The sequence below is a fragment of the Carassius carassius genome, chromosome 21, assembly GCF_963082965.1.
Source record: "Carassius carassius chromosome 21, fCarCar2.1, whole genome shotgun sequence".
Classification (NCBI taxonomy): domain Eukaryota; kingdom Metazoa; phylum Chordata; class Actinopteri; order Cypriniformes; family Cyprinidae; genus Carassius; species Carassius carassius.
This window is the reverse complement of record NC_081775.1, coordinates 17,001,600-17,014,960: the sequence shown is the minus strand read 5'-3', so window position 1 is coordinate 17,014,960 and position 13,361 is coordinate 17,001,600. Positions and strand designations below refer to the sequence as shown.

At 38.2% G+C, this 13,361-nt stretch overlaps 1 protein-coding gene across 6 annotated transcripts in view; it reads left to right on the top strand.

Moving 5' to 3' along the window:
• The window catches only part of grid2 (glutamate receptor, ionotropic, delta 2), a 443,770-nt gene that overhangs the window by 333,142 nt on the left and 97,267 nt on the right, over positions 1–13,361 (top strand). For all 6 annotated transcript variants that reach the window (XR_009422772.1, XR_009422773.1, XM_059503539.1 and 3 more), the window contains one exon: positions 7,913–8,014. Coding sequence is in view for 4 of the 6 variants with exons in the window: in XM_059503539.1 (XP_059359522.1) it covers positions 7,913–8,014 (102 nt within the window). In the remaining 2 variants the exon portion in view is untranslated. The remainder of the gene's footprint in view (positions 1–7,912; positions 8,015–13,361) is intronic.

The window sequence follows — 13,361 nt, the reverse complement described above, 5'->3', positions numbered from 1 at the left end:
ACATACAGTAACCATATCCTAATTCAATTAACAAAAGAAAGTCTTTTTGTTATAAGAAAACAGTTTAAGTCAGATGAAAACAGCCGTATGTAATTCCTTTTACCCAAATAATAACAAAACAACTGCACAAACATTTAGAGTAAACCGAAGCTATTTTTAACAAAATAAAAGTTTTCAAAGCCATATGAAATTAACTTAAATATAAAGAGTACATTTCTAGCTTGAAAAAGTCAGAAAAAATACATTTAATATGTGCTTTATAAATACTAAAAAACAGCCATTATGCTAGTAATACGCATGCCATATTAAATTTCAGAGGTCTAAAGTGTTAGCGGTTTATTTTTCCAACTGTTTTGGTGACCTTGTAATATGTAGTTTATGTAAAACCATATTGTCTTACAAAATTTTGCTTCTCAAGCTCCTAATTTGAACAATGTTTAAAAAACTTTACTGAACAACGCCTTTTTGCAATGCGGGTGTCATTAGGTCGGTTGTACAATAGTTTCAGTCCATTTGTGTGAGATGTTGTTATTCCATTCAGGATCTGCCCAGCTAAAAGAGCACGGACTGAACTTTGATTTACAGCCCGGATCTCCTCACTCCTTTCAGCAGTCCCTAGCGTGCTGAGTCTCCCAAACCTTAATTCTGCTTTAGTTTAGCACAGACAGAAAATGTTACTTTATTGAACATTTGTACATGTCTTGTACTTTGTTTAGGGGTGGTTGTGGTACACCTCAGTGTGGTTTCTCTTGAACGAAACCGAATAGACTGGAAACCCTGAAGGGACTTTGCCTTAGCTGAATCTTTTTCTCTCATTAGACAACCTCATTATCAGACATTGATGTGTGTTTGTGGGCAAAATCAATTCATACCATTGATAGGAACAAACAGACCGCCTGCTAGTTCAGATGTCAGCTGTGTCAGATGAAGAGTGGAGGCATCTGCTACATTCAGCCTATTAATGGATTCTACTACTTATATATATATAAAATCATGCTATGTATAATCTTTGGTAACCTTCTGATGGTATGTATTATATGATTTCTATATCAGTGTTTGTAGAAGATGATGGCATGTCTAAAATGTAACCTCATTTGACTCTTAAAGGATTTTGGGCATAATTGTAAGTTTGCTGCTAAATTAAAGCCCACTCATCTATATTTGATGGCAAAACCACATGTCAGTCAGTGTATTGAGGTGTTTTTGAAATATGCATGCTGAGATGCTCGGGATGACTTTGATTTAAGACACCTGTCGTGATGATTAAATATGCCTGTGTGGGCAGTCATGCTTTGGCCATTTGCATGACAGGTGCTGCTTTGCATCATCAGCATTTTGTTTCTGTCGATTGATCTCCAAACTACTTGTGAGTTACTGTTTACAAATTGCCTGAGACAGGGCTCTACTGATATGACCCTGCCTGCGATATGTTAGTGTTGCGCGATACGTCCCATAAGGTCCCAGTGGAGCGTCCTGGCGTGGGAGGGCATAACTGCTAAAATTAATTGCTAGACAAAGTTGCTAATCCTGTGAACATGGATGCAGTGAGGTGGAGAACTCAACAGAAGTGTAGGTCAGTATTGGCAGTATGTTAATTGCTTGGATGGTGTGATTTTAATTGAGAACAGAGAAAACAGGTCTTAAAAGTGGGATCTATTTTTTTTTTTCTTGCTGGCCCTGTCAGACCTTTTGTTCTTCTTTAGATTTGCATGCACTACCACTTTAAATGTTGAGGTCTGTAACACTGTGTCCTAACTGTATGCGACGTGACAAGATTCCAGCGACAAGCAATTTGGGTGTCCACACACTAGACGCGACGCGGCAGAAACAATCAAATATCACAGCCGATCAGAATCGGGCGGGCTCTCTCTGGATGCACTCTGCACTCACAAAGAAATGGATAAGTTTATATTCTAATTCATAAATATTAGTCACATATGCAGGTGGTAAAAAGTAGGAGCAATAGGAGTCCGGCAAGCTTTCTGGTGGTGGTCTTGGCTTTGAATTTCCTCTCCCTTACACTACAACAAAGTGTCCCATCATCATCCCGAGACGTTATCGAAAGCCTAGCATTACCAGCTGCCAGGTTGCTCATATCCACGCATCACCTTTGAAACTATATGCTAACTCTGGCTCTGCAGCAGAATGGTGGCAATCGCATCTGATCAAAGTGAACAGATCCATGCAGAAAGTGCGATGGCGAGAGCAGTCGGTGATACGCCTGCACACAAAATGGGTAAGTGCAGAATAGAGCGAGGCATTATGGGATGCTAATGGTGTCATTCTCTTGCCAGAGAGCCCAGAGAGGCCTTCTTATTTCTATTCCGCAGTGGAAAATGAGCTCTTATCTGTCCTTCTGAAGATAAGAGGCAGACCTCTCTCTCTCTCTCTCTCTCTCTCTCTCTCTCTCTTTCTCTTTCTCTTTCTCTTTCTCTCTCTCTCTCTCTCTCTCCTTTCTGCTTCTATTTTTTAGACTTGAAATTTACAGTACTGTCTCCCGAGAAGATGCAGCTCACCCCAACTGTTAGAGGATGACAAACATTCCACCGCTGGTTTGAGATTCAGCATGCAAAACAAATTTTATATGACAGAAGCACTTCCTGTCACGCCATGGCCTCAGAAATACCCCTGCTGAAGCTCTTGAAGCTACACACTAAACCACCAAAGAATGATAGTTGTTCTCCAGTGATTGTGAACCATCTAGAATGCTCTGCTTTGAACGGTACCAAGTTGACTTTGTGTGTTTCTCACAATTCCCAGAAGTCAACACAATGAGCAACGAATCCAGAGGTCGATAGATGTGTCGATTCATGCTGACGCAGTCAGCAGCAGCGATTCAGCAAAACGGCTGCATGTTTTCCCACGGTGGATAATATTTCATCGATTAGACAAGGCTTGAAATTTCTCACAGGCATTTAGCATGCCTTGCTTGCTGTAAATTTAGCAGTTATGAGTTTACTAGACGTGCTCAAGAAGACCTTTATCGGATATTGCCGATTTGGCCTCCATGGACAGCGCCGGGGTTTTATATTACATTGTTTCGCAATCAAAACATAATTACCGATTTTCAGACTCACATTTGCTTTGAATCTGCTTTCCAGGGCCACTCTTCAAACATGACCTGTTCCTCGAGATCAATGCGGAGACACTTAAAAGCATAGCAGTGTCCTTAACCACAAAAAGGTTTGTTTTAATTAATGGAGCTTTTCGAATCAATCAATCGTACATCATAAAAACAGTCCACCTGCTCCCACAGGATAGGAAATGGATTGATTATAAATGTTTAATGGCTGAAAGTGAAGGTTGATTGTCTATTGAATTTTGTCATTTTATAAATGCATTTAAGAGACAGAAACAGCATTCTTTCTCTTTCTCTTTATTTGCGCCAGATTGCTGATCTATATGGAGCAGCCTTTCTGGAAGATCAAGACTAGACACAGAGTGTCATGTTTCAGATATATAGACATGCAGTTCAAGTGAATACATTTATGTATGGCTTTAGCTTGAATTTATGATCATGTGTCTGACTCGTCCTTCCTCACCTTTTATTATGTGTACAGATCTGTTTGAATTGTGTGGACAAAAAGTTCACATTTATGCTTTCAACCTGTTGAAAGGTAAGTGTCTTTCAGCTTAACTTGAGTGAAAAGGAACGCTTGCTCTGTTGCAAACCTTAAGCTGTGTCCCTATGGGAACCTTTCAAGGCATCATAGACAGTGTTGGGGAATAACTCTAATGGAAATATATAATTTAATTACAAAATAAATGTAACTGTTACAGTTACTGAGAAAAAAAATGGTAATTAAATTGCAGTTACTTATGAAAATGTTTAAGATTACAAAAGAGGTTACATTACATCTTAATCTTAATTCAAGTGAAGAAGGATTTTGAAAGTCTGATAGTAATCAGGGTTGAGTAGGCTACTACTGTAAGGTTAACCCTGCCTGCTTTAAATGTTTCAGAATGATGAACACTTGAAAACGTTCCTTAGAACGTTCAAAAACAATCAAAAAGTAATCAAATGTAATCAGTTACATTAATAAAGTAATTAAAATAGTTGCACTATTGTACATTTTAAATTGTGTAACTTGTGATCTGTAGCCTATTACATTTCACAAGAAACCTTCCCAACACTGAAAAAATTAATCTTGCTGCCACATTCTGGATTAATTGTAAAGGTTTGATAGAACTGTCTGGAAGACCTGCCAAGAGAGCATTGCAATAGTCCAGCTTGGACAGAACAAGAACTTGTGAAGTATGTTCCTAAAAAAAAGGGGCCTGATCTTCTTGATGTTGAATAAAGCAAATCTGCAGGACCGGGCAGTTTTAGCAATGTGGTCTGAGAAAGTCAGCTGATCATCAAGGATTTTGGCTGTTTTTGATGGAGTTTATGGTTGATATGCCTAACTTGATGGTGAAATTGTGATGAAACGATGGGTTTGATGGAACCACAAGTAGTTCTGTCTTGACAAGGTTGAATTGAAGGTGATGGACTTTCATTTATTATATATTAATCTTTTATATATAGACCTTCATCTATTATATATCATCTATCCTTCAGCCCTGTTGTATATTACAAATCTTTCCTATATATCCTTTCTAATCCCAAAATGCATTGTGACAAGCTAAATAATGTTACAAATATGTTTCAAACATATTTTAGGCAAGGTAAATAATTTTTACAACTCTGTTTTATATTTTAGTTTTGGTAGATTATTATCAATTAGATTATTAGAACATTATTATTATTATTTATGTTTTTGACAGTTTATTATATCATGCTTGCTTAGAAATAATCAAAATACTATATACAGTACTGTATGTGATATATCAATTGTTGACTTGTCCGTGTTCTCTCTTGTATGCAAGATCTTCCAAGTCGGCCACTAATGAGGTTTCATTTCAGTTAGGGTGTTGCCTTAAAATGTAGGGAGAAAGACTGCTCACTAGGTTTTAGAACTGCTCTTTTGGCTCTAGGTGTACTGAATTTGTGTTTTTATATTCTGAACTGACATGACTACCTGGCTGAATTGATGCTAAACCACTAAGGGCAGAATACCTACAATAAGAATGAATAAATGATCTCAAAGGTTAGCATACAAACTGTTTTCTTCACACAAATTTGGGTCTTTGATGCAGCTTGATATTATCCAATATTGACTCTCAAGTCACGTCAAAGAAAACACACACACATTCACACACAAGTACCCTTTTCAGCCCATTAATATTTTGGATGATTTGATTACATAATGATAGTAGACTGGTACTTCAGACAGATTTGATAAGAATGAACTTAAAATGGCTGCCTTGGGTGAAAAAAAAGCACACAGCGGCTCTGAAGTGGATAGTTATTTAAAGGCTCTGTCATCCCAGCCTCCATGGGATGGCATGTACCCTGTCTAATCCCAGTATAAATATTATGCTAATGACTAGCCGGCGCCCTCGATAATACGGCTCATAGTGTGCAGTGATATGTTGTGTTGACGTGTTTTAGACCTCTCTTGCTTGTGAAGGTGAGCTTCAATTCCTCCAAGATCCTTTTTGTTTTTTTGTTTTTTTGAAAGTTGTGTTGGTGCCATGTTTATGGATGCATAAAGGGTGACATTTGTATTGCACGGACAAAGCGTGACATTTGTATTGGTACAAAGCTGGCCATGCAAGTGTGTATGGCAGTTTATTATTCCACATATATTTTTGTTGCAGTTTGTATTCTGTCATAAGAGTACTTTCATGTGAAACTTCAAAAGCATCAAAGTGTTTAACATTCCCGCCCTCCGATCCCCTTCATATCACGTTTTTATTGAGCAGGAAAATCATTTTCCAACACTCTCTTGCAGGGGACTGGAAAATTTTTATCTCTTTGGAGAAGTTTATTTTGTATTTTTGTAAAAAAAAAAAAATTCTCACAGAGAGCTTGACGCACTTCAGGAAGTATTGCTTTTTCTCTCTCAGAGCTATTGTTTTATTGGGCAAATAAATCAATAGTTGTTTTCTGTTGTTAGCCGACTCAAGAGAAAAAATGAGCACAGTAGGGCTTACGAATTGTTTGTTTATGCGGTACACATTAGCTAAGTGTAATTAGAGTTTGGTGAAGAGATTAGTGTTTGGATATTAAAGCACAGCCCTAAATTACTCGTCTAAATCATGATTGTTTTGTTCCTTGTTGTGATTCTATGTAAAAACTTGTTTTTGTTCCTTGTTTATGTGTGTGTGTGTTCCTGTTGCTGATTTTCACATAAAAAAGCAGATTTAAATGATATTTTAAGATTAAAATATGAGGTATTCATCAAATTTGGTGTTTAACCCATTTGTGGCCAAAATTTCTGAATGATTTCATGCATATAGTCAAGTTAATAGTGTCCTATGTTAACATTTTCTGCATTTATATATTTTTTTCTTGAAAATCGTATTTGAATGTGTTGCAACTATAGTTGCCAGTGGGCAAGTATGTTGTATTCACCCCTTCAATGTCAAATTAGAATAGGAGGAGAGCATTTGGCTCAAAACTCAAAATAACTGCAGATCAATCTTTATTCATAAACAAATTTATCATGTATAAAAGTCGAGGAACATTTGATGCAAACCCAAAAAAGGCAGCATTTTGCTTATAATTAAATTAAAGGTATGCATTTAGCAGACGCTTTTATCCAAAGCGACTTACAGTTCATCCAGGCTATCAATTTTTACCTATGTGTTCCCGGGGAATCGAACCCCCAACCTTACACTTGATGGCGCAATGCTCTACCAGTTGAGCTACAGGAACACTATAATTATTATAATCTCTTGAATATGATAACACAAGAAATCCGTGTGTGTGTGTGTGTGTGTGTGTGTGTGTATGTGTGTGTGTGTGTGTCAACAAAAATACTTATTAGTAACTTTAAAATTACATTACTTTGGGAGGGTTTGCCTTTGCTATGCTTCCTGGAATTAGGGGTAGGAACTTGACAGCGTCATGTGACAGGAAGGAAGTGAATACCCCCCTTTTTTTTCTTGAAATCCTGAAATTGAAATTGAAATTATTTGCTTGCTTACATATCATTGATAAATAAAACATGGATAACATCTAGAAAAATATTTACAAAAGGAAAATGACAACTATAAACTGTGGCAATTATAGTTGCCGGTAGGCTTAAATGGGTTAATATTCTGATTGCAGCTTGCTGTGGTTTAAAAATAGCCAGAACCACAAGTTTGTGTGTGTATGTGTGTGTGTCTGACAATATGAACTGTGTTGCAAAAGCCAAGCATTGTTGGTCTAAAATGTGTCATTTGGAGAGGATTGAATTCTAAGAGGACAGCGTATGGGTGGCAAATTTAACTAACTATCAAACGTCACCAACCAAACACATCAGAGATCTCTGTCACATGAAAGGAATAACATAATCCTTGCTTCTGTTCAAATCAAATAACTAGTTTTTACAAAGACAGCAAAGATTAATTTAGTAATTCCCAAAAGAAAATTTGAATGCTCAGAAGTTGCTCTGTAAAATAATTGGAATTATTGGGGATAAAAGAAAAGTGGTAGGGTTGGTAAGATTTTGTTTTTTTATACATATATTTGAAAAAAATAAAAAAAATCTTACGATCGCCAAGGCTGCATTTATTTGATAAAAAAAGACAAAAAAATTAATAAATAAACCCATCCAAGTCCAAGATCTCAGTCCAAGCATCGTCCATTTAATCACCATTTATTATTATTGAAGTATACGGGAAGCTGATATTAATAGTTCACATTTATGATTTTTCTTTATTTTCAGTAGATGGAGGTGAAAAAAGAAAAAGAAATTCCCTGTGCTTATTTTTCTGAAATAAACTCATCTACATGTAAAAATCTATAGGCTGTTTGTGTAATCAATAGTTCTTTATGTGCACACCATGAACTTACTGTGACCTTTCTGCATTTCTTCAGCTTGCCACTTGGGACCCCATCCACGGACTGAACGGAACACTGACAGATCGAAAGCTGGAGAACAACATGCGCGGGGTGGTCCTACGGGTGGTCACTGTACTGGTACGTACCATTACAGCTAATAATGTCAAGTCAAGGGCTTTACATGTCATCTTGCAGCTACAAAAGTCCTCATAACTACAAAGTTTTACAAGATGTCAGTGCTCTATTATTCACTGTTGCTCAGAGATGTCTTTCCTTTTACCTCTCTAATATAAATGACATCAAACTGACTTAATTAGGACGTCCTATGTCTCGGAGTTCCTCTGTTTGACCGGACCTCATAAGGTCGAAGTAACCCCAGAGTAATCCATATTCATTTCAGTGAGCTCCAGAGGTCTGTTCACATCAAGTCACCCGTCTCTAAGTTCATTAAGAGTGAATTTTGGGGTGCGATGAACATAGACCAGGGGAGATGGGTTATATTGAGATTTGAGTTTTGCTATCTACCCTCCAGCGCTGATTTGAGTGAGTCCCTGGAGTTCTTTAAAGATTCAGAGGTTTAAATTCTTCATTTCCCTGCTTTGAAGTCGGTCAGAGAAGAAAGCGGGGATGCTGCTTCTCTGCATCTTTCCGCTCACTCTCCTTTACCCCTCTTTTTTCCTTTTATTCTGTTATTTCTCGCCATGACAGAATGCTCTGTGAATAACTTGCACCCACAATTTTTAACAATCACGTTAATGCTCCTCCCCTAGTGGCGGATGAGGGTGGAGTGGTGGGGTATAGAACTGAATGCACGCATGCAGATGTTGACAAACTGAAGATACTGGAGGACAGAAAAAGGGTTTCACAGTTTAAATTGAGACCTTAAATATTGTGTGGCCCAGACAGTATCTGGAGACTTCTGTAAATATGGTCAATTGTGAATCGCCTTACTGGTCACTGACTGCATAATCACATTACAGTAGATCAAACATTTAACAAACAAACAAACATACTAGAATGTATAAAAGATGAGTGATTCAATTTTTATTAAGTCTAAATATGTTTCTTAACCCCTGTACAATTTGCAGACAGTGAACCAATTGAACTCCAACTAACAATTGCCTTATGATTAATGAGTAGAGTTTGTTGTTACAGTACTTTTTTGTCATTTTGCACATTATTATTAACTATGTTAATTATTATTATTAATGACCTTGCCTTGTTATTAAAAGGCCTTGTTAGTATTTTAAATTTTTGAAGAGACTTTTGATTTTGTGGGGTATCTCTGATATTATTTCCTGCACGCCTTAGTGCTCAAATCTGATTTTATTTTATTTTATAGAAGAGGAAAGTTCTACTTTTCTTATTTTTCAGATGCAAAATCAGATCCTATTTGGTTTGTGCTGTTCACACTGTTATGAAAAACAGATTAGTCACATGAGCAGAAAGAAAAAACAGATTTGGGTCACTTTTGCCTGGAGTCTAAACATAGCATTATCAATTAATCTTATTGTTTTATATTGCTATCATGTCAATACTCTGTATCTATTATGAATGAAACTTGAGTTTGTCTTATCTGTACCACTGGAACTAAATGTTCTTCTCAAAGACCCTGTGATAATAAGACGAATACTTTTATTTGCAGGTCTCATGTTTTCCAGCCAAGAATTAATTTCCATAGAGACGTGAGAGTGAAGCTGTGATGTCCTAGAGTGTGAAATTGTAATTTCTAGTTCAAACATTGTATTAAAATCAAGATGAAATGTTCGTCAAAAATAAAAATCACAAAAAAAAAACGAAGAAAGATAGAGTGCCAGTGCAGTACCATAAAGCCTTGTGAAACATATGGTTAGGGAGGCAGGGAGCTTGGAACCATGGGATATGTTGTCATTTGTAAAGTAAACCTTCAGGTGGATGGGGAAGGCGCATGCTCCCTGCTGGTGGCTGATGGAGTGCTCCCTTTGGTCTTACAGCTAGTTGGTAGCAGCTCGCCAGATCCTTGCAACTTAAACTCCCTGCTGCTCCCAGCTGCCCCAGTGGCAGGCGTGTCAGGATGCGCGACGTCCCAGCTCTGACAGCTCTTCTCCAGTCTGAGAAATGCTGGTGCTGTGCCAAACACTAAAACTGACTGAGAACACACACACATCTGCCGTGAAACCTTGCTGTCTCTATACACCATGACACATGTTTTTGATTCACTCACCAGTGGATCATAGCTGCATGCATGAGAGAATCTTCAAAACGTCTGTAGAAGATGGAAGAATGAAGTAGTATAGTATATTAGTATGAATTGTTAGTGAAGTGATATGAATTAATATGAATTATTATTGAACATATATATAGACAAAAATACAAAATATTGTTTTAATTCATTCATAATCTTCATTGCATTGTTTGGTATTAAGACATGAGATTTTACAACCTAAACTAGCCTTGTCGTAAAAAATTTAAATAATCTTTTTTAGATTTGAAATGTTTAAAGAGACTTATTGATCTTGACAGGAGCCTCAGGGATCCTTTCTATGATATAATTTCCTGTTCTGTGTTCCTGCACTGTCTGATTTGATTTGGCAGACTAAAGTTTTTTTTCAGATAATAATTTTTTCTTAGAAAAAAATCCTGAAAACTATATAATAATTTTAACTATATTTTGATATATACTATATACGAGATGTAGATACGTTTGTTTCTTCATTGGAATAGATTTGGAGAAATCTATCATATCAATTGCACATCAGTGGATCCTCTGTAGTGAATGGGTGCCGTCAGAACGAGAGTCAGTTGATAAAAATACAAAATAAAAATAGCTTTAAAAAAAGTAAAAAGCTTTGACCGTGTTAGAGACAAATCCATAATTAAGGCATTTTAATATCTTCTCTTTAATTTCGTATCTCTTCTCTTCTGAAATCCATAATCATAGATAATGCTTTATTTACTGAAAAAGTCCTTCCACTTTTAATTATATAGTCCCCATCTTAAAGGGGTCATATGATGCGATTTCAAATTTTCCTTTCTCTTTGGAGTGTTACAAACTCTTGGTGAATAAAGAAGATCTGTGAAGTTGCAAAGACTAAAGTCTCAAATCCAAAGAGATATTCTTTATAAAAGTTAACACTCGTCCACAGCCCCCTGAAATGGCTTGTTCTAACACGCCCCCACATATCTACGTCAGTATGTGGAAAGATTTGCATGACGCACCCAGATGTTCATGCAAAGAAAGAAGGCATACCTTTTATTCTTGTTGTAGTATTGTTGTTGCCACCGCCAAGTCGTATAGACGCTGTGTGTTTAACTGTGAAAGCGAAACTACATTGTTTGGTCTTCCAAAAGAGGATGATATCTGCTTCATCATGCCTGGAGCTGATCCATGCTGGTCACTGAGGAAAAACATCAACTTTGCACTGTGGATCGCTGAATCTGCTTTCACCGTGGACGAAGCGGCATCCGGCCTAGGGTCGTCACATGTGGTTGCTACAAGACCAAGGTACGCTCCTTCGTAGATTCCGCTTGCGTCACTGTTCTCAAGCCGCCCGGCTCTGCTCATTCAAGCCGGCCGTGGCTTACTCTAGACCATGTGTCACGTTGTTCTGTTGAGAAAGCGAAACTACTTTGTTTTTGCCTTCCAAAAGAAAACACGACTAGAAATCATGTTTATATCACGTTTATAATGGGTTTTATGTTTTTATCTCGTCGCTTCGGGCGGGCAAAGCTTCACAGTATGTTAAGAGACAAAACATTTCCGTCTCATACTTGAGGCATTCGGCCGTTTACAATGTGCTGGATAGCTGGCCAATCACAGCACACCTCGCTTTTCAGAGAGATGAGCCTTGTGAAAATCGGCACAATTCAGAAGGCGGGGCATAGAAGAGATACAATAATGTACAGTATGTGGAAAAATTATTATTATTATTTTTTTAAATCTTAAACCGCATAAACACATTTCATTACACCAAATACACATACTGTAATAATGTTCTTTTTAGCAGCATCATATGACCCCATTAATGGTGAATGCATTTATTGCAAACATAGCATTTTGGTTCACAAGATGTTACTTAATGGACTGGAGTCATGTGGATTACTTCTGAATTATTGTGATGCATTTATCGGCTGTTAGTACTCTCATACTGACGGCACCCATTCACTGCAGAGGATCCACTGGTGAACAAGTAATGTAATGCTAGATTGCTCCAAATCTGTTCCATTGAAGAAACAAACTCATCCCTTTTAAATAGCCTGAGGGTGATGAAATTTGTCAGCAAATTTTCACTTCTAGATGAGCAATTCCTTTAACAAATAGTCTCATGACATTAACCATGCATACACGCAGCACCAGTGCCTACAGAATGATGTTTATCTTAGCAACATGCATCACCTTAGCCTGTGTTGATCCATGCCTGCTATTGATTTCCATAGTAGCGGCAGAGATTGTCCACAAGATCACTGTACATGCAGTCATGTTGAAGGGATGGCCGTATAATGAGAAAGAGAATCGATGCAACATGGGTTAAACACGCGTGTGGGGAGCCATACCCCTTCTAGGCTGGCTCAATAAGAGCAAGGCTACATCTCAATACAGATAAAAAAAACAACAACACTGGAGGAATCCTGTTAAAAGGGTCATTGTTGCTGTGCTTTTGCCCCTGGTCTAAGTGCTACAGATATTCTTCAGATCATGCTGATGACCAATTGGGCTGGGAGAATCCGGCAGGAGTCTCACACAGGCCCCTCAGGGGGAAGTCTGATAGATAGCACCTCTTGGCTGTAGTGCGAGTTGGCATGCATATCCTCACTTCCTCTAATAGCTTATTGAGCAAGGGGGGTCTGGTGAGGATTAGAAAGCGCTGGCTTAATGTGCAGGCTGCATGCAGTCAATAAAGGCAGCTCCTTCCATGATAAATCTGCCTGACATATTCCCAGAAACACTTCAGACATCAATAGGGATTTGTTTAAGAAAATATGAAAATTAAACAGCGGGCTATTATTTTCACTGGGCCGCTGGAGCTACGCTAGCATGGTATTGGTTCGTGATGGTATGTGTGCAGCGCTGTTGGAGACCAGATGTTTGCTGGTCACTGTGAAAAAGTGAAGTGACATTCAGCCAAGTATGGTGACCCATACTCAGAATTTGTGCTCTGCATTTAACCCATCCGAAATGCACACACACAGAGCAGTGAACACACACACACACACACACTGTGAGCACACACCCGGAGCAGTGGGCAGCCATTTATGCTGCGGCGCCCGGGGAGCAGTTGGGGGTTCGATGCCTTGCTCAAGGGCACCTAAGTCGTGGTATTGAAGGTGGAGAGAGAACTGTACATGCACTCCCCCCACCCACAATTCCTGCCGGCCCGGGAATCGAACTCACAACCTTTCGATTGAGAGTCCGACTCTCTAACCATTAGGCCACGACTTCCATTCGATTGTCCTTTAGCTAGCAGCTGTGTGTTGAATACAGCCATTCAGGCCTTGCTAAATTGAG